This window comes from Neodiprion virginianus, chromosome 2 (assembly GCF_021901495.1).
Source record: "Neodiprion virginianus isolate iyNeoVirg1 chromosome 2, iyNeoVirg1.1, whole genome shotgun sequence".
NCBI classification, from domain to species: domain Eukaryota; kingdom Metazoa; phylum Arthropoda; class Insecta; order Hymenoptera; family Diprionidae; genus Neodiprion; species Neodiprion virginianus.
The window spans coordinates 36,467,735-36,494,952 of NC_060878.1; the positions used below are offsets into that span (position 1 = coordinate 36,467,735).

The following is a 27,218-nucleotide window of genomic DNA, read 5'->3' on the forward strand; positions in this document are numbered from 1 at the left end:
CGCAACAAATTTACTATTCAACATGCCGAAGTTAGTGACGTTACAGTGACGATTCATGTTGAGTGAAAACTGCAAATTGTAATAAAATAACACACAGTCATATTTTGCAATCCAAATTTCTTTGGATGCATTGTAAACTTAAAAATAGCGAATATATTCCCAATGTTTTGTTACGATAACGTTAACAACTTCAACCTCGTTAATATTCAGCTCCGCACGTGGCTGTAATAAAGTAGAAACGTACTATCGACGTGTGTACGTATCCAATAAGCTGAGTTCCACGCATATCATTGCGCAACAATAAGTTACAATATAAGACAATATCGTGACATTGACGTATACGATCAGCTCCGTATTTCCAGGAACGAACATCGTATACATACAGCCGATACTTACGTAATCCGAGGGTAATGGGGGTCTCTTGTATACCGCACGATTTGAACGAAGTAAAAATATTATATTGCATATTGTATCTATTACTGCAACGAGGCGTTCTAAGGTCGGACAATAATAAAAACTGTCCACTGTGTAACATTTTTTTTTAGTTTATTTTTTTATACTCAAATACCTGTAAGCTATTCAATGTTTAGAATAAAATTTACTTCTCACGCCGATGGGAAGAGAGATTGTTAGGCGAGAATGAAAATGGAGACGAAAAAAAATTTACACCAATGTATATAGGTAATAAATAATTTTCTTTAATAATTTAACTTGTGGTTTATACAATTTCGGCTTCATTATAATATAAAATACATGGTTTCGAGACTAACCTATATGTAGATGCGTTTGTATACTTCATTGTATACTTATACGTAAAGCCAATCAAGGGATTTGTTGAGGCGGATGAAAAAAAGGAAATATTATTATATTGCCTAACAAGGAGGCAAACTCGGAGGCAAAATGATGAAAACAATTTCAACACAGTCTCTCTCTATATTTACCCCGGTTGCTTACTAAATTTACAAGTGTCGAGAGATATTTCTCGCTCGACGATTTTGTCAATTGTCGTTTTAACATCGCGTTAGATAAGGGGAGAGAGACGCGTGTGCGTGATGAATGTGTGACGATCTTGTTTTAGCTGAACCTCACACTAACGGATCCCAGACTTCGGTCGAAAATTTCAAGTTTTTTTTTTTTAATACACATCCGCTTCCCCCCAACAAATTCACCGTTTTCAGTTATAAATTATGTTCAATATACAACACAAATATTATAGTTGAACTGGGAACGTTTTGGCAGTACTTGCAGGATGCAGCAAAAGTATTATTATTTTTTTTACATAATATCTTCGAAAAGTTTACAATGCGCGGATGCTTTTATTTATTCGGCGATCAGCTCGATAGAGATGATATTACATCCGTGATATATGTATGTAGGGCAGAAAAATTTTTCTCAGGATTTTTAACTTGCTACGTATAAAACTGTATACCTACTACCTTATTGTTTTTCTCTTTTCTTAATCGTTCTTGGGAAATGGAGACGAGAAGAACAAAGAAAAGACAATAAGTTGTAAAAGAGAAAGGAGAAGTCCAATAATATTTCGGAAGCATTTCGATCGCAGATCGTCAGATACTTTCTATAGCTGAAATTACACACATAATAGTGACATCTCTAATATAGAGACGAATTTCCGTTAACTAATCTAAAGTGCGATTAAAAACAAAAAAAAGAAATGCATGCACGCACGCAAAAGTAATAATTACCTACACCTTATCTAGAAACTTAAAAATTTCAGTTATTAGCCAATGCTGTCAGTTTGTTTTTACATACGTGGGTGTACGCATAACTTGAATAATTATTATCAAATTACACAGTTGCGCAGTATAAGTGTGTGTGTGTGTGTGTGTGTGTGTTCATGTTCGTCTTTTGTGTAACGACATAATATCAACTGAATTGTAGGTATATAGATATAATACATCTATTATCCGTCACGTAAACCTATATCTATATCTACACCTATACCTGCATACACATGTTTTATATTTAAAGATACCAAACAGAAGATCGATAGACGATATTATCATTATTGCTCTAATTTTAGTTAAACAGTTTAATTTCTCTTATTTATTTCCTACGGTTCAATTTTTCAGCCGATTTTTCGACACCTGTACGTTGGCAACTGTAGCGGATTCGACGTTTCAGAAAGATTTAGGAGCCAGCTATTTTTTTCGGGCTTACATATCATAAATCAATGAGCCACTTTTACTTGCTATTAATGTGTGTGAAAGATATACCTATATAATACAGCTAACTGAAGACGTGTAAATTTCAATTATTTATTTACTTTGCTTTACCCGTCTCTGTCACTTTTAGCATTTACACCTCTTTTCTCACAAAGCCATTCTCACCTATATAATATGAATGTGCAAAGATGAAATGAAGGTGAAGTTCATCGTCGAACAACTCGTTGGTTTCTGTTTGTTTCATACGTTCCTTCTTTTTTTTCCGTTGCTTAGTACGTTATTTTACACTTTTAGCAGAGCTATTTTAGGACCTCGATGCGGGAGATTTTCATGTGATTTAAATAATGGATATAAACTGTGCACGTTGAAAAGTAGAAAAATAAAATGCAGCAACACAGTTTATACTGCAAGGAAACAAACGAGTGCATTCCATGGTGATTAAAAATTTACACAATGCGTGCAGACGGCAGAATAGAAAGAAGAAAACAACTATAGATTAATATTTTCATCGTTATCTGGCTGAGATTTTGCACCGTCACACTGAGTTATTGGATTTTCTAATTGTAATACATAACACGGTATTCAGTGCTTAAAATTTATTTCTTTTCATACTTTTGTCTTTTTTCCATCCCATCAAGGAACGTAGAAAAATATATACGAATTTTTGAAAAGAATGCCGAATGTATACATTAAGAAGAAGCCTAATTTCGTTTTCACCAATTTCAAAGCACCATATATATATATATATATATATCTTCAAACTAAAATTATTACCCTTGGAGATTAGCGACTGATGTAACTAGACTCTCAGATCGCGTTCACTCGTTTAACAATCAGGGTATGTATATGGTACCCTGACTCGCATGGGTTGAATAAAACACATTTTACCGTAACGGACGTTTTACAAATAGCGTAGAACCCAAATATCTAATTATCATAATGATTCGTTGTGTAATGTAAACGTTTCGGTCGCATAGAGACATTATTATGCTGCAGAATCGGGATGATGTTTGTAGTTTTTAAAACGTTCAACATTAAAACGGATTAAAAATAAAACGATTAGAATTTGGTAAAGAAAGAACGATAAAAGGAAAGTTGTACAATTTAAAAACGTTGTAATACTAGAGGTAGACTTCTTTCTCTCTGTCTATCGCGTCCCCTCAATTCTTTGGTTATAACAGAGTTTATACTATCGTTGTTGTTATTAATATTATTATCATTATTATTATTATCATCATTATTACCCGGTTCTCTAACCTATCGTTCACGCGATATCATAAGTTATATATCGTACAGTGTGTAGAAAGCAATAATTTAATATAGTTCGTTATATTAACGTAAGCTACTTTTCTGCACGAATCTGAGATTATATTTGTTACGTCTTTATAACTTGTGAATGTTATACTATTATTATTACTATTATTATCATCATTAGATACTTTTCGCAATTTGTTCATCCAATTACATTAATATTATTATAATGTTTATTATTGTTATTGTTATTGTTATTATTAGTATTATTATTATTCCGGTTCTTGACTGTGTAGATTAGTTTCGACATATTTTCTGACTTATCCTCCTTTTGTTTCCTTCCTTGTATTTCTATTCCTTTTTTTCACGCACCTACTCGATTGGTACCGAATTTTTGTGTTCCGTTTCGTCACGATTCATTTCGTCCTATTTTATTATCATTTAAACAAGCGACATCTAGGAACCTGGCTCTAGTTGAGATTTGACGTCTGTCGTTTCCTTGCAAACTATCTTTACACGCATAACGCCTACCTTGCCTTACATCGCGGTTTCTATACAAAAATAAATCACTACTGTATATATCCGTATAATATATATACATATACCTGTATAAAGATTTATACATATTTTTATACCGAGTAGGTACATATACATTATACGTAGAAATTTACCCTTAAATAAGTATTGGAAGATGCGCTATAACGATAGCAGTAGTAGCGGTAGTAGTAGTAGTGGTAGTTGTGCAACAGTAGTAGTAATGATAATATTAATATAATAATAAATCGTCAACGTCCATTTTTCTCGTGTTATTACATGTACTTCCCCGTATGTAATTCGCAGATTATGATCCCGTTAATAAGAGGAGAATCACGATGATACTTGTCGTAGAATCGACAAAATAATCACTCGGTGTAAGGATACTCCGTAATATAATTCCTGAGTGGTGCCGGCAATTCCTTGGTAGATATTTTGCTCCTGTTAATAGCGAGCCTCGCAAAATGTGACAAGGACCTGACCTCCTTGGCAATAGGTTTCGTTAGATAAATCTGACTGTATAGCTGCCCGCTGTGATCGACCCAAACCTCCTTCTGCTTCTTCATCTTCTTCGAGTACTCTATATAATACTCGATCATTTTAATAGGGCAATCGAACATCGGCATCAACGGCGCCATGCGGGGTTCGGCGTCGAGTCGAAACTTCCCGCAGAGGTAGTGAACCCTTACGGCCGTCGGTCCACGGGCAGTTTGAACGGAAACGGCGTACATGTACCGCTTGTCCGAGCTATCCCTCATCAGCCACGATCCTACCGGAGAATTGTTTAGTAGAGCGGCGCTCTGCTGCCAACTGAGACCCTCGTGGTACCATCCGGATATCTGGAGTACCCTCTGAGCGGCGCTGATTCTCTCCAAGTCGGAGCTGTTGTTCCCGGAGTTCCCGTTCGTTCCCCAGGGAAATGGCAGTACCCAGGAAACGGGAGTGGTCGGGCTGTTGTCCTCGCGATCGCAGCCGTATCCGGTATTCCCGAAAGCCTCGGGTTCGACGATTCCACCGCCGTGGAAGTTGTTCCGACTCCTAGAGCTGCTCGAACTCGGCACGGAGTTAGCTGTCGCAGTTATATTGACGGTGCACTGACCGACGTTCGGCGGAAGTTGGAGGGTCGCGTTGACCTGGATGACGGTTCCGGCAGCGACGGAAACCGCCGAAGATTTCGTCATGTTCGCCGGACCGAGCGACCCTGTCAGTTTCGGCACCTCGCCGTTTTTCCTCCGCGTCCAATCCGCGTAATCCTCGGCCTCGGGGAACCGGAAGTCGAAGGCGGTGCCCGCCGAGCCGGAATCCGCGGACGCCCGCGTTCCCGGAAGCTCCTGACACCCGCTCGGCGGTGGGAAAAGCATCGGATGGGGGTTCTGGAATATTCCCCTCTGGGGATTCGGCTCGGGGATCAATGCCTCGATGTTACGCTTCTTCCCCGTTGCGGTCAAATCCCGGGTGTCTCCGATCTGACTGTGAGACGATATCCGACCGTCGATCGGCGACGAGGAACGGCTGCCGCTTTTCCCATTCATCTGAAACTGCTGCTCAAGTTTCGGCTGATCGCTACGGAGTATCAAATTCGTGAATTCGTTTTGGTTGTTGTAAAGCGCGTCCTGCGCCGCTCCCAATCCGTGAATTATCGCGGGACCCTGGAGAATGGTCGGTGAGTTTATCACGCAGCCTCCGCCGTGAAGGTAGCCTCGGGGCACGAGAAAATCGCCCCCGCAGCTCGTCGAGAACTGATCCCTCGGCATCGACGGCATCAGCGACGAATCGCAGCATCCCGGTGCCGGGAATCGGTGTCGACAGTTTGGGCACATCAGAGTCAACATCACGATATCTCTCTCTCGCTTTGCGCTCTCGTTTCAACTCCTCTCTGTCTCTATCGTCAAACGGACAACATTCCCTTATACGGCGTTGGTTAACGACCACGATGTCAGTCTGCAACAATGAACATTGAGAAAAAACTCGAGTTAGTTTGCGTCTTGCATAAATGCCGTGTTTAAATATACATATATGTATATGAAGACCGAATACGCGAATGATTATAATATTCTCGGTCAGCAGGAATAAAGAAAACGTTGAATACGAGTATATGATGTACGGAGAAAAATGCTTTACATTTTACGGGTTTTGATATAGTATAAATCAATTACGCATTGTTTGTTCTGTAAACACAAGAGGTCTTTTACGGATTATAGAAGATCGTGTCGCGTATCGTGCGACATTGAATAAGAAAACTTTTTGTAAACTTTACCGCCATCCGAGAATTCGAGTTATCAACACGTGTGGTGATCGAAGCCACATTCGTCTCATTTTAACAATAAGTACAAATAACAAAGTTTCGGAAATGGATGAATAGACGATGATATACGGAACCATAAGAAAAAAAAAACATGAGACAACGAAGAGCGACCGAAGTAAAAGATTTCGCAATAAACACGCGCCAACTAATTTACCGTTATATCATACAAAAGATTGTTAAAACGAGTACGAGTGACAAACCATCGTATAGTTAACGTTTGGTAATTATCAAACTTGCATAGTTCAAAGAAGGACGTGGAGGAGGAGAAGATGAAGATAACTTTCCGTGAAATTGTCATGGCCTACAATACCGCCGCACAGCAGGTATAAGGGTTTATACCCATAACAACGAAGAGTCAACACAATTCCCAAACTTCCAACAACTTTCCTCTATACCAAGAATCTCTCGCGGATATTTGAAAAACAAGTCGTCGACTTCGTGCTCGGGATTAAATAAAGAAAAACATTTGCATTCCGACATTTTTCACGGAAAAGCTATTCCAAGTTGAACGTTTCGAATCTCACGTACGAAAATATGTGTCGTACAAGGTTCGGAATTCGGTTATTCGTTGTTTAACAGTTGACCATATTTGTTTGTTCTTTCTTCTTCAAATGATAAATAGTATTGAAAGTCGGAGTGCGAAATCGAATTTTTTAACTTCAAGCCTTCCGCGAAGATAGTTCACCAAGAACGTGAAAATTATACATTTATTAATAAACTCAGAATTTACGTATTCTCCGAACATATTTATTGCTTTTCCGAACAAAAATCTCGTCAATCGATTCTATTTACTCATTCAAACGATAACTAATATCGACTTTCAGGAATCGTTACGTTTGTCCACATTGGCGAAAACAGAACACATCGAATATATAAAACATTTCCGAAAACATGGAATTTGAGGTGAAAAGAAAAAAAACGAAAATTCCACGGTACATTTCAGGTTTTACAATACTCAAAGCAAACAAAAATAACGAGGCGTGTCGGGTTTGAAAATCGGACCCCTCCGCAAACCCAACGAGTCGATCTTGAAAAAAATAGTAGAAATCCTAACAAGGTACACAACTTTTTCGTTTTTATTTTTGTTTCAGTTTTATAACTATCAATAGTTTTTTTGTTTTTTTTTTCTCTCTCTCTCTCTTCCTCCTCGACGATAATAATATTTCGACGACGTTGAGGAAAAGAGAATGGAAACGAGTTTCAGAGTGAGCCGAAATATTCTCAGGATCGGCGGGTCGCTCGGACGAGTTGGCCTAAACCAAACGGAGAAAACCAGAGTCTCTAAGCATATAAACTGTGCCGTGCAAGCAACAGCAGCAACGACGGAGACTCTCGGTCTTCATCTCTCCTCTCCTATCCAGCAACGGACCAACTTCGCCGTTTCTAAGAAGGTTCTATTGCCGGAGTGCACTTCGCCATAAAGGTTTCCTTTACGTGCTGCAACGGCAGCAGCAGCAGCGAGAGCTCTCCTCTCCATCTCCTCTCATCGTCAGCGATCCGAAGGTGAATATACGTATATAATTTATACGTACGCATACACACGAGATACCGGAATGTTATTGGATTTCCGCGAATAGTTTATTAAATTGCGTCATTTCATTGAATTTCACATACCTGCCGTATGCGGCATCTACAACGTCGTATACAACATATAGGTTAAGAGGTATTGCACAAGCAACGGGACAAAATGCTACCGTTTCGTTGTTCTCGCTTTTCTACATCACGTTCTTTGAATAAACTATCATCATATCACGCTCATACATATATAAATATAAGATAGTATAGTACAGTCTTGTTTTGCAGAATATAAGGCGGTGGAAAGACGCGCACACATTTAAACGCGTATGTAAAACTTAGGAGCTTAAACCGTCCGCTGAGAAATTATATCGCCTCACTCGCTGCAAGCCGACGTGACCGAATCCAATTACAAACTTCATTTACACGCTCTGATGGCTGATTATTCCCTAAAATAGAAAGAGTGAAAAAAGATGAAAAAATAGATGAATAAAACAGAATAGAAACACTACCCAGAATTCGCTCCTCGGCATTTTAAATTAACACATGCTTCGTTCCGATCTTCAGTCTGTCAGATTCGAATGTCTACACGTATTATAGATATGTCCGTATTTATGACTCTTTTCCTCGCTAGTGTAGAAATTATCACGAATCGTCGGTCAAATAGTTTTATATATATATATTTCAATTAAAATATAAATGAGATACAATTTACGAAAATAACCTATGACAGTTCAATTCGTTACCCAATCAATTCGAATTGTGATTTTGGCATTAATTGGATGACTACAAAATGCGTATTCGGTGTATTTTATTACAGGTCTATACGTGGGTTAACGTACGTATAAGTATACAGCATTGGCGCGTGAGACGAATATTAATAAGTATTTGTACATATACCGACGAGTAGATTCGTTGGAAGGAATAACGAACAAGAAATAAATTTTCGGAACGCATAGTTAATTATAGGAAATAATAAATTATAACCGTCGCCGTTCGAGACTAGTTTTGACAACTCTGGTACAAATTACCAGGCGCCGTTCAATGGCAACCTAGTTTCTCGATGCCAATACTTCGAATATAAACCGTTCGCGATAAAAACTAGTTAAAACGAGTTTTTACTAGTTCAAAAACTTTGTTTCTCGGTATATGTTACAACATCGTCGCAGAACTATATACAATATAATATGAAGCACAAATTGTGCCTAAGTGACCGGTCCAATCTCTCAACAGGACCGCGCAGCAGAAAATGCAATGATTTTGTCATTTCTGTTATAAAATATAAACAAAATTATTCCCATTTAAGTACACAATCATTCAAGCAAAACATTTACATGAATAATCATGTATAAAAGAAAACCGGATGTGTTAATAAAACGTCGACACACGAGTATTTTTTCTATGCTAAAATAAAATCAAATGAGAGTTTAACCGATGTAAACAATGTAACAGCGAGTCCATGAGAGGAGGCTGAAGCTAGCAGCCAGAATTGGCAGCCAAACGTTCTAATGTTCATTTGAAGAAGGTAGCTAACGATAACTCCAAGAAACAAAACTTTGTAAAATACTTTCAACCCCCAATAAGTTTGCAGAATTGTGAGGATAAAGCCGACTTAATTTTTTTTATTTTCAAACAGTTTTAACACATTTCTCTGCAAACTCTGGCTGCTAGCTAGTTTCAGTTTCATGAAACCTTATTTTTATCGTTATAATATAATACCGGATACAAATAACGAGATACTAATTACCCTCAAAAATCAAATGTTTTTACAGTACCATTAAAAAAAAAATTCTGCGTTTTTTTTTGGCCCAGTCTAGTGTACGTCTCGTCTTTTGCACCCTTTCCGATACGTGCACCGTGCAGTTGACTAACCGTCAGAATCAGAATCTCGGTCCTCGCACTGCAAATGATAGCTAAAGTTGGCAACAAGTGGACAAAAATAAAAAAAAAAAAAAAAAACAACTGCGTCGCCTAACTGCGCGTTAATTCTATTCTTCGCTTATTACGCAATTATTACTGTATACATTAATGTCGTTAGTGAAAATCACGTTATATATCATACGTACACACACGGAGAGTGATAGAGAATAATTATAGTCAGTTCGATTACAAGTCTACAACGATCACGCCGATTAATCAAGTAGTGTAATAATAAAACAGAAACTGCTTGCGCGTTGAGGGAGGAAGGGAAGATCATCGACAACGATGATCAAGATAAAGAAATAGAAAAAAAAAAAAAAAACAAAGAGCGAGAAATGAGACAGCCGCGACGCAATCGTTCACCGGTGCACGATGATTCTTCTTCCCTCCCCGCGGTTCGAGGAGGAGTTTTCTTCGTCCCTCTTCGTCGCGTTGGTCGCGTATGCGAGAGTCACGGGTTGTGTGTGTGATTCGTAGTATTCGGAGAGTAAGGCGAACGCCACTTCCGCGAACCGTCGGCTCGACGTCTCACCGAGTCGAGCCGAACCTCCTCGAGGCGGGGGCATCGATATATGTGGCAACGCCAGAAGGCCAGCTACTATCCCCCACACCGCTTGGATTCCATTTCGACTTCGCACATATCTTTCTTTTTTTTTCTCTCTCTCTCTCTCTCTTTCTCTCTCGAGACGTACCGGTGTCAGCCGCACCTCCTCCTATCTTTCCGCTCCCCCCGAGCGACGGACGTATCATACTTTATCCTATCGCGATTTCCGTACGGATATAGAAAAACGGTATAATTTGTACGTATGTGTGTGTATATTATTCAAGGATGCCGAGAACAGCTGACGGGAAATTACTGATGCACGTGGACGGTCTTGCGGTTGGGAAAATTTACATAGGAGATTTTTGCCTGTCATTCTCATCAGTTGCATTTTCGCAGTTTTCATTGGTCGAGAATGTGGGTAAATGAGATTAGAAAAAAAAAAATCTACCTGATCACGTATAGTATATGTAATATTTTTATAGGTACGCAGGTACACGCGTATGCTACGGTAGCTAGAAAACTATTTTATTTTCTTTTTGTTTGTTCTGTTGAAAATACTCGTGGGCGTTATACCTACTACGCGGTATAAAAATGTATAGGTAATACACGTGAAAAACAAAATTGTATACACATCGTTGACATAATATTTACATAATTGATTGCGCTCAAAGAAAAAAATTTAGGAAATTTATCATTCACGCTTGGTGTATAGGTGAGATTTTAATAGTGAAAATTTGTAATCACCACCCTATTTTATCGATTTTTAAAGAGAAACGAATCGAATAAATATAATTCCGGGTAAGAGTTTAAAATCGTCGTTATAATTATACGGAGATTCATATCTATCCGGTTTCGTAGAGAAGACACATTTCTACTAACGAGTTCAAGGTAACGCGAATGATTTGTTCACGCGTTAATATTGCATCGATGCATTGCTCCTTTTTTTTTCTTCCTAATACCGTTTTCCCCCCATTCTCTTCAACTTTCCGCGTCAAAAGATAAACAGCGCGCAGGCGGTTCTGTTTTCTAAGAAATTATACGTATTTCATTTCTCATTCCTTTCTCCTGAATTCGAAATTGAACAAACCAAAAGAAATACCTCAAATAATTTTCTATATATATAATACTACATTATATATAAACAAGTTTAATGGCGAAATTTTTTAGTCATCCTCGCACGTAAATAATACGAATATAATCTTCATGAAAAAGGAGAGGATCACGCAGTGATAGAAAAGTCAGAAATAGAATATTTACTCGGAATCCGAACCTTGAATTCAATACGTGTAATGCGAGAGAGAAAGAGAGAGAGAGAGAAACACCGTCCATGCCTTATAACCTCGAACAAATTCCCTCTTGCGAATAAAGAAATAATTGGCTAGCTCTAGGCGGGGAAGATATGCAGGCAAGCAGGCATTGTCTTGTTTAATGTTTTTTTTTTTTTTTGTTTTCTTTTTCCCTTCACAAGTTCATCGAATTTCGTAGAAATTGATTATCGGACGGTGTGCAGCACGTAGACACAGGCCAGAGTCGCGTGCAACATACAAAGAGAATATCGTGCAGAGATCTTTCTCATCAACGTGACGTAAGGATCGTATAGGAGGTACACGATACGTATAGCATACAAGTACATGTCGTAAAATAATCGTCATAGAGTAAGATACGATCATACGATATGATTTCGCAACAACGTATATAGCGAATGGATTTTTTTTAAAGTTTTGTCCTTTCCTCGAAGGCGAGAGAATTCGATCTTCGGAATATCGTCTAGCGTATACGATATGCTTGATATAATGTTTAGGTAATAACGAGTTCGCGCAAAAACGAGCATGCATATTATAAAAGAGCCTTGTTTCTAAACCGTTACCTAAAACGCCGTTCAATTCGCGGCAATAATTATTTAGTCAAGACAAACGCAGAGGACTCGAGACGAGGACTGGAATGTCAACAGATACATAGAGAGAGAGAGAGAGAGAGAGAGAGAGAGAGAGAGAGAGAGAGAGAGAGAAGAACTCTTTTTCAGAACACGGCTCGGTCTTTCGTTAGGATGAAGGTATTAATGGTGGGGGATAAAAGCAGTTCCGAGTAACGGGCACAACGGCCGTTTCATTTTCCAAGGAGAGAAAGTTCCTTCCAAGAGACCTTCGCAATTTCGACGAACGAAAGTAATCGCAGTCAACATACCAATAATTCGCAATAGGTACAGACCTCTACATGTACCTTCTATATAACGTGTCCCGCGTAAAAATGCATACCAGCTATAAATTCTTCTATACAACACGGTTAAATCGCTAAATAAGCGGCAAACTGCTGACAGTGATTCTTGGAATACATATTCAACGTGCCCAAATCACCGCTCCGCGTTCGTATCCGTATTGCGATGGTTCAAGGTTAAGAAGGAAAGAAAGAAAGAGAAAAAAGTAAAGGAATTCGGCCTCCACCCCCGACAAGTATTAAGTTAAATAAATTCGGTATCGCCGACGGCGAAAAACTTTCTGCGAACATTCTCGAGCGCATTTTCTGACGCGATCGGGAGTTTAATTAGCGCGATGCCAACCAACGAAAGGCGGCAGCTGCTACTTATCTTGTTCCGAGAATACTTGACATGCTTAATTCTTTATCCACCTATAGAGAGATTTATACGTAAAATGTGCCATTGCACGACTGCCGCGAGACACGTGCCGAACACGATGCATTTTCCTTCTATTTCTTTATTTATTTATTTATTTATTCTTTCACTGTCAAGGCGTACGTGTGTTTTTCACGCGTCGCACGCACTTCCCGGTATTTTATAAAAACGATACGAACGATGATGACGAGATGATAATATCCTTACCGGTTGATATTTCTTCGATCGAAAGAGAGCCTGATCCACCTTAGGTGTATTAATTCCCTATATATAATATTCGAGTGTAATCCAACGTCAGCGCCACTGTACAAAGTATTCACAAACTCAAATATCTTCACCAAAAATACATAATTTTAATCGCGTATTCCAGTCTTTCGAACATATATAAAAAATTTAACCTTGTCGTATCACTTGTTAAAAATTCAGTCTCCTCTTGTTACTTTGACGATAATTTTTATTACCGTTATCATCCATATATATATGTGTGTATATAAATTATTACAGCTATTACACTATTATTATTATTATTATTATTATTTACACGAGTACGGTTCTTGGAATTTTTTTTTTTTATCACCTCTCGACGCACGTACAACACAATCAATTCAATCGTACGAAACAATTTTCAGAACGATTTCAACACATCGGACTAGAATCGTGTTCGGTGCCCGCGCTGTTTTATTTATTTATTTATTTTTGTTTCTCTCCTACTATCTCGATTTAAATTTCACACACGTTTTTCACATCTGTCGTAGTAATAGACCGTTCGCACGTCCGTATTCCGGTCCCCTCGTTGAATATCGACCGGCAGACAGGAATGACGCGCCCCTTCGAACTCCGTCGAGCAACTGACTGCTGCCAACCCGCTTCAAGTGAATGAATCTATAATTACCGCGAGTGGGGGGGGGGGGACAAGTCGCATGTAACACCGCGGGTGGGGGAGAAGATCTCGACGAGACGGTGGGGAGAGATCCGAGAACGCCGGCGTCGTCTTTAGGGGGGGGGGGAGGAGGTTCAATCCTTTCCCCCTCCCCCGGTTCGGCCCTCGACGTTTCTCGGTTCCACCATATTTAGGCGAAAATAATTGTGTTGTAAGCCGGAAAAAGCAATTTCGGCGAAACACGTCGTCCAGTTTTTTTTTTCCCTCTATTCATTTCGAACTAGCAAAAGTCATTCATACTCGCGGGGTGGAGAGCGAAGGGGGGGGATTTCGCCGATCTCTGCAGCAATAACGATCACCGTAATTTGTCCTTGCGATTTTCTCTCTTTTTTTCCAACAGTCAATTGCCATGTACATTTCAATCTCGCTTGTATAACAATTATAGAAGCAAAGGGGGAATAACGAGTGTAGACTGAATCGAAGAAATTTTTGTTACCGTACCGATGATTTTCATTCGGAAAAATAACTTTTTACAAGGATATGCGATATCGGCGGGAATTGTAACTTTTCGTTGAAACAAATAATATCATTTAAATATCCGTTCGCGCGGTGCGAATTTTTCAATTTCTGTTACATTTCACGCATGTTGGCTGTTGCGTTGCGATGGGAAAAAGGTTATTCAAATTGCGTCGTTCACGCTTGTTTCAAATCGCGTCAATTTATACATTACCTTCCCCTTTTTCCGTCTCAACTTATTGTCGTTCTTATTTTATTTTATTCCACATTGTCTGATAGTTTCACGGAAAATATGATACCGGGTGAACAATTGTGAAAAAAAAAAACTTTTGCGAATCATCTATCCTGGAGTTGGTGAATCGTGGAGATTAAAACGATCCCGGCAACTCGCTATCGTCGAACCAATAAATTCGTGGTATTATGAGCCGCGAATACACGAGATAACGACGAGTACAGTCAAATTGAATTATCGCCTTGTGCGCGGGTGTGCATGCGCGAGTGTGTATGTGTGTACGGATGTAATTATAGGGTAGGCATATAATATTCCCGCTAATTGACCGTTCAAAGAATCCTATGCAATGTAAACGTTTAGCAAAAATGTGTTCATTATAAAAGCTCGGCTCGTTGAATGTTCCACATACGGTACAGTACGTGGTAACACATTCCGTGCTTAGAATTCACCGTATCTCGCATGATACAATTACACACGTGGTCCACCATGTACACTTACGTAATTCTAGTGCCTAGGCTCATTCGGTGTGTCTGCGCGCGTGTCCGTACAAAACTATGCGTGTAACCGCGAGTAGGATTATTAGTAGGTCTTCAAACACCTTTTGATCTTAAATAACTTTCGAAACAGCAGATTGATCGTAAAATAACAAGAGACATTTTCTGCAGAGCGTTCAATTCCTTAGAAACATGCGTGTCTGGTCTTAACGGCACGCCAACGCGTCGACGAGTTGTAAGGTTCCAAAGTTTAGAACAAATTTTTCCCCATGTTATTCAAAGAGGAAATAGAAAATCGCTATGAAGCGCCTCTGAATATCAATATTGAGAGCTGAAACTTGGACAGCATATTTTTTTCGTCATTTCGAACAATACACTCGACCTAAATTTTGAAAAAACAGAAAATGACCGATTTTCTTTTTAATACAGTCTTATTATACGCATAATATACTTGAACCGTGCGACACGAATGGCCTGAATTTATACCACGTGCCGCACGAAGTGCAGCAGCACTGCAGCCAGTTTATGTACACAAAGCGTACATGTACCTATACATATGCATAAAGCTATACAAGCACGAGGTTTAATTAAAATTACACCGTACCGAGCTCCGTTTCAATTCGTTCCAAGTATCCGAGGAGAGTGGCTAAAGCTTTACGCATCCACCCATTCACACAGAGACCCGTCCGGTCTGTAGGGGAGGAATTTTCATTAACAACGAACAACAGCTTTATCCAGAAATTTAGCTTGCGACAAGTTTAGCGCGAACTCGACATAACAGAGAGTGTAGACAGCGCAAATTGTTGAGTTGTCCGTGATGACCCGAGCGGCTTATGCATATTCGGAGAAAACATGAATGAAAAGTAGAAGAAAAAACACATTAAACGTAGATAGGTATAACGTGATTCATTGAAGTGGATACCGTGAATAAACACAATACGCGTATATTGTGGAATATGGTCATTCGAGTGACGAACATGAATTTTATTTCACGTTTGATTGATAAACACACGAAATGACGTACGGTTTAAATTGTACATCAACGACGGAAAAAAACAACTCTGCATCTATGCGAAAAATTGATTACAAAAAGATTACAAAGTCCTGCCATAGTTTCGAATTGCTTTTCATTGATCCGCGAGTAGCGTATCGTTCGCCTGATGTATATGTACGTAAGTACGTACATACGTCATATATTATATATATACGTAAAAATCGGCAGCACGTATCGCTAACATATATACATATATAATGTGTACGTAGAGTAGCTGTAGAGGAATTTTAAATGAAAAGCGGGTAAAGGGAAAGTGAACCTTCAAAGCAACCGTGAAGCAACATCGAGGGTTGCGACCTTCCGGAAAGTTCCCGATTTTCCCGGGATCCCCGTGCGTCTATAGCTACCGAAATTGCTTATCGTGAAAATTGAATTCCACGTAAGCCTTGTTAAGAGAATGAGTTTCATTGTCAGCCACGCGTCCCTTCATCAGTCCGCCTGCAGGGTTTGTAGATACTCCCGTAATTTCGACTTCCTCTGGGACCAGCTGCCTCAGTGTAAAAGAAACCGTGGTAGTAGGTATTGCAACCACGTAGGTACACCTATACTACCCGATCCACCACCTCGAATCGCCTGAAGGGGAATGAGAATAAAAGTTCGTTAAAGGGCAGCAGCCTGGTGCGCAGGGTAGGGCCCGTACCTGCGGGAGGGACGTCGCGTCGATGCGACGTAGCAGCGCCCGACGAACAGATGGAGAGGCAGACGTAGCGACAGACGTCGAGGGGGGAGAGATAAAAAATACGAAGGGGTCATCGGCTCCCTCGCTGGCTCACTCTGAATTCAGCGAGCAGGCGAGCGAGAGGAGGAGTTTTTGTAACCCGAGTGAGACGACGACCGCGAGCTTTTATCCATATCTGCATATTACATGTGCATACAGGCACGCGTAGAATAAATAGAAGCTCTCCTCGTAATCGATCAATCAATCAATCTCCGTATGTAACTGTGTTGTACTGTTATATTTTCATATATTTATATTATTGTGTTTTTTTTTCTTTGTTTCCCTTAATTTTTATTCTATTAATTTGTATATTCCAACCTCTTCTTTCTATGTCTTTTCTAACTCGAGTTTAAATTTTTTTCGTCATTTTATTGTAATTTATTGTACTCGTACACATTTCATGTTTATATGTATGTCCATATACCGCCTGAGGGGACTTGTCCCAGGGCGAATAAACGCTTCTCTCTCTCTCTCTCTCTAAACGGCCGCCCGACGAATCCCGATTCGCGATTCAAGAGCACTCGAAATTTTTACCGGACACGTGTACGTACACCATCTTACTTTTTTTACAACACACATTACAGGTACGTACAGACACATATATGTATATGTATACACCTTTGGGGATTCCATTTCAAATCGACTAGGGTCTGACCCTCACCCTCTTGAATTTGCTTCACGATCTTTTATATTATTTTCCCAACTCTAAAAAGCATACCAATTTTTTTTCACATTTTCACAACCCCTCTTCACGCCCTCGGAGCTCGTTGATTTAACTGTGAAAGTAATGAAAAAAATGAGAGAACTTCTATAATTGAAACCAAAAATATCCAAACCACAACTGAAGGGGACAGGTAACACGGTAATTTTTTTTAATCAACTTTTTACCAATTCGTGATTTTTGCACATTCGAGCTTTTCAAGTAGAATTTTCAGATATTATCGTTATATTAGGAAAGATAATTATACCGATGCCTGGAAATTGAAAATAAAATAAAACTAACCAAAAAAGAAATGATCAATCGGTTAAAAAAAATTTATAAAAAATTTATAAAAAATTACCGTTACGCTTGTTCGCTTTAATTTTGGTTGAGATACTTTTGGTTTTTTACTACAGGATTTATGTACATTTTTTTTTTACAATCTTGAAAGTACTGGAAAGTATCGTACAATTACAGTGCTCTGGAAACGACGAGGGGAATTGCATAATTAAAAAAAAAAAAAAAAAAAGTTGGATTGTTTTTTGGAGTTGGAACAGCAATATAAAAAATCACGGACCAAAAACAAGAGGGTAACTCTAGTAGAATTAACCTAGAATTTCGTATACAAGTATTTACGCTTCGGGACGAAATTTTTTTGTTACTTTGTAACGTCACTAATAGAAAACAAGAAAGTGCCTTGGGACACTGCACCAGTTTTTCATACGAACACACGCGTCGTCACGACCGAATGCGTGCACGCATGTATGTATGTATGTATGTATGTGCGAGCATGAGTCGATTGCACGCTACGTGTATTGTAAATTTAGAAGGGTATTAATTAGCGCAAATTCTAAAAATTTCGTTGTAAAAGAAGACAGTTTCTTACGCTACGGCAGCGTCGTGAATGCAGTAATATGAGTAAGATATCAAAACACGAAATGATATCAAAAAACGAAAAACGAATGACCGCTGTTGTAATTCCGTTTTTCATTAAATTCGAATTTTTATCTGCTAAGCCGGCGTCGTCGCGCAGCTCCAACGCTTTTCCTAAAATCATAACAGGATTCGAACGACGAAGTGGGCGTACAAAAGCACCGACGTTTTGATGAAATTACGTTTCCCAGAATTCGAAACATTTGGGATTAAGCATTATGCAAATGGTATTCTGTGAATCCGTTTCCACTTCGTTCGTAAAATTCATTATATTTATATTTACAGTACTCTCAATTACGTACGCAATACATGTATAAAATAATTAGAACAGATGTAATTTATCCACTTACAGAGATGAGGAAAATTTTACCGGCTATACATACACATCGTATGCTAAGAGTTCTGCTAATCTAATTATCATGTCACAAAAGAAAAAAAGATAATATATATATATATATATATATATATATATATATATATATATATATATATATATATATATATCAAGTTGAAATGAAACAAAATATGGACAAAATTCGGAAGTAACGCTCTAAGCTTGGATACAGGTATAAAATCATTTGAGGACGTGTAAGGTGGATATATAAATGATCGTTAAACGGCACGAGGCCTTTTAGAGAAATGTTTATTATCTTTCCATTCGATCGTTCGAGGAAACGATTAATATATTGTTACAAAGCGGAAAATTAAGAGAGAAAAAGGATTTATTTTGTGACGAAGCTCTCCTTTTAAAGTCTCGAGATAGACTGTTTTTACAATAATGTTAGTTGACGCAGCAACCTTATTCTTTTGAAAGACATAAAAGGTTTATAAACGTCTTTTATCTACGATGACTACTGGATCATTAAAAAGGGGACAAAACGGGTGATTTCACCCTTAGTAACAATATATATAAATATATATTAGGGGTGTCCTGGTATCCGAAATTCCGGATATTCGAACTCGGGTTCGGTTCGGAGTTTTCGACAATCCCGAGATAACTGACTCGAAAGTATTCCATTTTACCCAACCCGACCCAGAGAATTTCAGTACCTGCAAACCCCTACTGTCAATAATAATATTATTTTACGATGATGCGCTAATGAAACACATATGCAAGAATCGACGAATATATTTTTCGGTGAGCCTCTAGTCTGATTTCTTGAGACTAAAACCTCCAGCACTCGTTACTCCAGACGGCTACGAAATTGATCTTAAGATTATCCGGGCTTTCCGAAATGACATAAGTTCGAAATTTGCGAAAGCCGCGGTTCACTTTAGAAATCCCGGTATTTTCGTAGAAGCGAAAACAGCCGTGACAAACATTTTCAAAAGCACCGCAATTTTCGACAAACCCGAGCCTTTCGAGGAACTTAGGATTTTTAGGCAAGCCGCGATTTTCGGGTGACTCGGGATTTACGAGTAACTCGAAATTTTTGTTACCCGACCCGAAAGTAACCCATTTTATCTGACCTGACCCGGCCCGAAGAATTTTACTACCAGCACACCCCAAATAATTTTTTAATACATACATACAATTTATTATAAAAGACAGAATCATCGTCAAAGTTTCCGTCAAGTATTCCCATCTGCTCTTAATCGCGAAGATCAAAAGCATTCCAATTCGAGAAAATTTGTATGACACCGAAGTGTCTCCTAAGCCACACGACACCTCAAATTCGAGAAACGTGTATTATCGCGTTAGCAGAACTAAAATTTCAAACGTTCTCATCTCACAATCAGCTATTTATAATTATAAGTTTTCAGACGAGACTGAAGCTGGCAGCAAGAATTAGCAGCCAAAAGTTTTAATGTTTATTCCAAAGACGCGGTGAAGTCGAAAATTAAAAATTTTGTCAAACACTTTCAACCCCGGATGCTTTTACAGAATTATGAGGATAAAGCCGATCTGGATTTTTCTATTTCCAAAAAATTTAAAAACGTTTGGCTGCTAGCTTCAGCTTCATATTTTGCAATGAACACATTACTAGACTTTTCCCGGTTTTACGCGATGTACGGTCCATTTTTCATATCACAAGAGTTATTTATTTTATTTTCAATTGTAGATACAACTATTACATATAACTGTCTCACGCGTTATTAACAGCTTCAATTTTTATCCACAAACAACTCAGATATACTTTTCATCATCTATAACAAACAGTTTCAGTTTAGAATTAGTAAAACTGTTATTTTCCGCTGTTACTTTCGATTACAAACATGAGGAATGACGAAATTGCATGCAGCCCAAAATTCGCAGCTGAAGATTATTTTCACTCGACCTCTAGAAAAACATACTTATATCGGTATAAATAATTCATATCGAATATCCCCGTAGATATTGAAATTTCCGTCCAATACCGAGACGGATTTCATTACAGTTTCCGATAACTTTGATCCGCGATGCGGAGGCGGATACACGATAGTCCTCTCCCAACTCCTCTCTCGTCCTTTGTCCGCAGAGAAGCCATAGTTACCTTACAGGTATGTGACAGAAGGTACAGCGACCGCAGACAGCCTGGTCTCGAGATTGAGATCGAAATCGACGCGTTCCTCGACGATGATGCGGTAGGTGGGTACAATGATTATACAGAAGAGGAAAGCGCGAAGAAACACCTGGCGAATCCTGAGTCACGCAGGTCTCCTCGTCGTGGCTTGCGAAGCAAAGTGCATCTGCAGAAACGCGTCGTCCACATACGTCAACTCGACCGTACCTATCGCTCCTCTGCAAAGCCATTGGTTAAAAGCTCAGCTCCGGGTACAGGGTATAATACGTATACCCTTGACACGGGCGGATATTCAACGTGCGGAGGAGGCAGAAGAGCGTGGGCATCGCATCGGACTGCGTAGGTTTAAAGCTTTGGCATTGCGAACGCGTCTGTACTCCAGATATTATAATATACCTGTGTGCGTATGTATATACGTTGTACGAAGAAGCCGAACGAGGCTGATTGTGAGGCTAGCAGCCAAACGTTCTAATGTTCATTTGAATAAGGTAGTCGAGTCCGAGTGTCAAAATTTTATCAAATATCTTGAACGCGCGGTACTTTTATACAATTGCGAGGATAAAATTGAACTGCAGTTTTCTATTTTCAAAGAGTTTAACACATTTAATGCTGTATTATTGTGTAGTAATGTTTATACAATAATGCTGACGGTGGATATATATATATATATATATATATATATATATATATATATATATATATATAATGTGACAAAGGGTGAAATCACCTGTTTTGTCCCCCTTTCTAATCTAGATAGTCATCGTAGATAAAAGACGTATGAGAGTTTTCATATGTCAGAAAATGAATAAGGTTGCTGCGTCAAACAATATTATTGTAGAAGCAGTCTTGTTTCATACTTTAAACTGATAACACACATTTCCCAATAAAAGCATTTTTCCCATATTTTAATTTCGTAGCCCCTTATAATTCGCATCGTAAGCTCACGAACCTGTTTTATTTACTCTGTAACGCCTAGATCGTTACACTATATATACATATATACATACATATATATATTATATATATATAATGTATTGTACGTATAACGTAATGGTAATATGCAGAGATTGATTTACGAAACTGGTCTTTGGACCGCGACCTTCCCATCCCCGTAATCATCCGTCTTATCTCACCGGAAGACCGCATGTGTATGGTATAATCAGCTAAGGACGTCGTCAGACGCACTATATATATATATACACACACATATATACACACACAGAGGCACACATGTATATATACGCACGCGGAATCTCGTCATCGCGGAGCTTCCAACGAAAACTGATTTCAATTTATAATGTCTCAGGTCGGGAGGCGTATTACTTGTCATACCATCACGTGTGATTTAGTGTATACGAGATTTCACGTATACACGATGTAAAATGGAAGAAAACAAATTACAGGGCTGAGAAATCGTGTAAAATAATATTTGTTGTACACTATATCTGTACATAGGTATATCTTTCGATATATCCAAGAGATTCGTACGCATCGATATCAGCTTGACGGACATTGTTTACAATTTATTTCGTCTTATTATGTAACATGTACCGTTATTAAACAATTTTTCATTTCCTTTGAACCGTAATGATTTCCCGTAATTATTACTTATACGGTTTCCTAGATAAGGATACTTGAAGATGGGTCGAGGGCAGATAATCCGTCACTTTACGGAGCAGAGGTACCGGTCTGAACAATAAGTATACAGGTAGTGTTGCTGCTGAACGCCAGACGCAGTGGCGTCAAATGTTAGATAATTGAAGAAAAGAAAAGGAAAGATATGATCAGGTTCTACGATGGTTCTACGAAGGTTCTATGACGGTTCTATGACGGTTCTTACGGTTCGCTCAGTACATGGACAAGATAATGACAGAGGGGAGGGTTTGTACCCAATAGATAAAACACAAGAAAAGTAAGTGATGAGGCAATAGTATCGAATGTATAAACAAGATGCAAGATGCAATTAGACACAGTCAAAGAATTGCAGAAAATTAATTACAGCCGGGGAAAAAGGTGAAAGATAGATATCGTTGTGTATTTTAACCCATTTGACGAAGTATAAAATACAACATCGCAACATATATCGATCGAACGATGCGACGGTGCAGTACCGTCGTCATATCCTAATATCTGCGTACATACAACAGATAAATGGAAAAATTACCGCTGTTCTGTTTGGTATGCTTCGTCCAATTCAATTATTTCATATTAAAACCGCAGCCAAACACTCGGCATGATTGCCTCCGAGTCAGTTATATTGCACGCTATACGATACACTTACATACACATCGATGTATAAATTGCACCAAGTGAGAACGGCGCAAAGAACTGCCGAACAAATAACAATTTCTCGGTATTTTGCCGTTTGATTGCGATGCGCGAGTGTGGCGGGGCTAGTTTGTGCCCCCCCCCCCCTTCTTCCCTCTTCCCTCTTGCAGTCGAAACGAGTGACTTCCGCTTCCGGCTGTTGCAGACTCTACTTCACGTGCCCCTCTCATGTCCTCTCATAATCGTTTCTTTCTCGCTCTTTCTCTCTTTCTTTCTATTTATGCATCAACATACTCACAGACACGCATGCGCACGTTTCTGTCCAGCCCGCAAAGAGTCAAAGGCCACTTTACGGTAATTACGGGTGTCCGTTTGTACTTTCTAGCACAGTAACTGTACACCTCTATACACATCTACTATATGACTATAATATACTACATACATTCACGGGCGGGGTTCTCGTATGCTTTTTGGAAACAGATATTCCCTGATTTTCCAACGTATTCCAGCCTGAGAACAGGCTTTTTTTCCAGTAACCTTAGAAGAAATATAACGCTGAATAATGGCAATTTGTTTTACACATTAATACTAATTATACCTTCGGTATTAACTAGTAAATATTTTACTATCTATCAATTTAAAAAAAAACAGCCCACGATTTTCCGTGAGAAAAACACGAAAGAAGGTTTGGTATCAGGCAATACACACGGAATGTATAAAGTGGGACGATGAAACCAAATTTCAAGTACAATTTCCTTTCTTCTCAAGATCGACAATACTTTGTACGAGAACGAGTTTATTCTTCTTCGACAGACTGAAAATTTCGGTATTATTTTAAAAATCCCCTCAGTTTTTCCTACTGTAAGAAATTCCCCGAGTATTCCAGACGTTATCAGTACGTGCGAACCCTGCCTGGGAAATTCGGTCATTCCCCGAAAGACGGGGTCGAGTTTTTGGATAATAAATTTCCCGAGAAATTCACAACCGCCGGCGGGTAAAATAAACAGCTGTCAGGCTACGTACGGATGTACCCACCTACCCACTGCGTTACAAAAAGTCCATATACTGCATACAATATGAAAGTTACCAAACGATCGGAACAACGCAATTGCGTATAGTAGCTACGGGCCGAACTAACCGTTACGTAAAATAATAAAACCCGCCTTCCAAGAATTCTATAATATAGGTATATATTGCGCACACATAGAAATACACATATATATTTGTACGCCATAACTCGGACTGACGATAATACACGAAGTGTATTACGATCCGGTGTTCGACACAGGCGCACACGGACAGGCGGCGATGAGAGGAGGATCCCTTTTGTACGAAGACGCGTTTCACCGTTTTCTTTTATTTTCCACTCTTTTTTCTTCACTTTACTTTTAGCTCGATTCCGAATCCCCGCGCGCGGTTCTTGGAACCAACAATCGCTTTGCGATATATTTTATTTACACGGGGTTGCAAGCGCAATGGACATTCATCCCGCACGCACGTACGTGCAAATACACCCTCCTTTTACAGCTGACGGTGAGGCCGTTCCCTCGTGCAGCAGCATCGATACATCGTAGGTAACCATACGATATATTATACACGTAACATGACGCATGACGGTTCGGAGAAATAAATATTCTTTAAAATATAATACGAGCGTATATGTACAGTATATATACTGGTCCGCGATCTCACGAATTTCAGGGAAAACGGGGGCAAGTTAACGACCCTAAGATATCAACTCTTCTTCCAACTTCTTTTCGTTTTTATTCTCTTTCTCGACTCGGACAGACTCGGGGAATTGAGCAATCAATTTTATACGATAAGAAAATACGCGCGTCGTTCGCTTGTGTACGCGTATATAGTATTGTACGTAAGATATGTACAACTTTTGGTACGTAACATACATGTGTACAAAATATATGTATATATATATATATATACATATATTGGCAATGAAAATTATTTGCAAACGCGGTTCCTGAAAAAGGAGCGCTTGCCGTTATTACACCGATTGTGAATATTACAAGTCGTAACTATCGTTCACAATAGGTATGCGAGTTTATGAGAAATTTATCGTTAGTTTACGCACTGATTAAAGTACATACACGTAGAATGAAAATCGCGTAAGGGAGCACCGATACATATGGCCGACGGAGGCCCGAGCCCCGAGGTAAAATAAGAAAAATGGAGGAATAAAAGTTGAAGAGAAGATAGCCGAGCGTAGTTGCGCTGGTTTACAACCGGTTACACGCGTATGTACGCAAGTTATAACGACGGACTATACAGGGCGCGTATTCACACGCAAATTGGCGGGGCCCTGATGCCGCCGGTTATAAGAATGGAGGAAGAACGAAACGATGGGCATTACAGGCGTAAGGCGATCACTGCGAAACGATGAATTATCGTCTTCTTTCTTACCGAAGCGCTGCACGGTATCCGGTATATGATAGATGTGAAAGGCTGCAAGGATGAGGGACGAGGTGGTTGGCGAACCAAAAATCAATACCTTTCCCTGATTTTATTACACGAATTGGTCGTGCGTTGATTGGGTGTCAAATTGTTGTGTGTGTAAGCCGGGTGAATCTGTTTGAAAACGAGAAAAATTAAGAATACTGAAATCACACGCAAAAGCTCACGATCGGTAAATCTGTCGTGTGAATTTCACTCTACGAGGCAGGCTGATTTTGTTCGGAAGACTATTTTCTGGAAAATTCATTGGAACTCTTTTTATTTTACATCGTATCGACATCGTTAAATATTCAATTATGAAACAGCACCGATGTACAGATTATGATAAGAATATGCCAATATGAAATGGACTGCTAAAACAATTTAAGAAAAAAAAAAAAACGAAAACTTTTGTCACTCATTTTTTTATAAAATAGTCTTTTAAAGAAAATCACCCGTCGTAGAGCAATATCGAATGATTTTTGAGCAATTTTATCATCGATATATTCAAGCTTCGACTTGTAATTCCGGTATTTGATATTTTTCTACTGTTTGAGAGATCTTCGTAGCTTGCGAATCTAACAACGTTATAAAATATACTCAGTGTGCAGAAATTTCGTACGCGAATCATATTAGAAAAGTATTGATTTTTGGCCATCCAGCCTGCATATAGAATCCAACCCGACCCTAAGCGCCTGACTCACCCCCCCTTTTATGGGCGGTTGCGAGACATATTTGACGTTGACAAACCTAGTAATGGCTTCCAGGAACCCTGGGGTAAATACGGGTCCGAGTAAATTACGACCCTGCAGGTTGTCTCTGTCATCATCTGCTGCCGCAGTTTGCTTTACTGCAGCAGGTGACCAAATCGGTAGGTACAACAAAGTCGAGGAACGCGTTGCGCAACGATATTACCTGCCCTAACAAAATAAGGATCCCAAAAATCCAAGTTCCTGTTTAGCGGTAAAAATAAGGCTGAAGTCCGAGGGATGAGACGACGATTGGCTTTATTGTACGGTAAAGGTCGACGATAAAATCTGAAATTGGAAATTGACTCGCCTCTAAATGTCAAAATCAAATTCATATCCCGATCAATTTTTCAACGCGTGGACCACACGTGATCACTCAAGAAATCGGATGCTTCGGGAAAAGTACAAATAATCGTACAATGTACCACGGTAAAATTCATACTTTACTTTGTTCAAAAATAAACGCGCACAAAAATGAACAAGTTTGAACCTCGCCGAAGCGACGATTGTTATCGTTGACCTTTTTTGTCTTCCCGCAAACTTTTGTACCTGACATTTCAATTATAATTTTCGAGGAAATTTGCGCGACGCGTGAAGCACGATGATCAACGATATAGCTGACGGAAGGTGAATTTCCACCGACCGATTTTGATACGAGGGTGAGTTTCCGTGTACATAGCCTAAGGGCCAAAAGCTCTAAGGGTGTAACAGCGCTTCCGAGAATACAAATTCCCCCTTATATAGCAGAGAGAAGCCATTCCTCCCTTTTCCCCTTCCTTTTTGGGTTAAAAACTCGCTCTTTACCTCGTGCCTTGACCTTCGGCCTTACTGCAATCGTATC

At 39.2% G+C, this 27,218-nt stretch overlaps 1 protein-coding gene across 4 annotated transcripts in view; it reads right to left on the bottom strand.

Annotated features, from left to right (window-relative positions):
* Positions 1–717: 717 nt before the first annotated feature.
* The window catches only part of LOC124297077 (intraflagellar transport protein 56), a 64,770-nt gene continuing 38,269 nt past the window's right edge, over positions 718–27,218 (bottom strand). For 2 of the 4 annotated variants that reach the window (XM_046747693.1, XM_046747692.1), the window contains exon 2: positions 718–5,909. In XM_046747693.1, coding sequence (XP_046603649.1) covers positions 4,337–5,800 — 1,464 coding nt within the window. In that variant the 5' untranslated portion in view covers positions 5,801–5,909 and the 3' untranslated portion in view covers positions 718–4,336. Of the gene's footprint in view, positions 5,910–13,088; positions 13,388–27,218 lie in introns of those variants that run through there. The other 2 variants (XM_046747691.1, XM_046747688.1) reach the window with 2 other exon arrangements.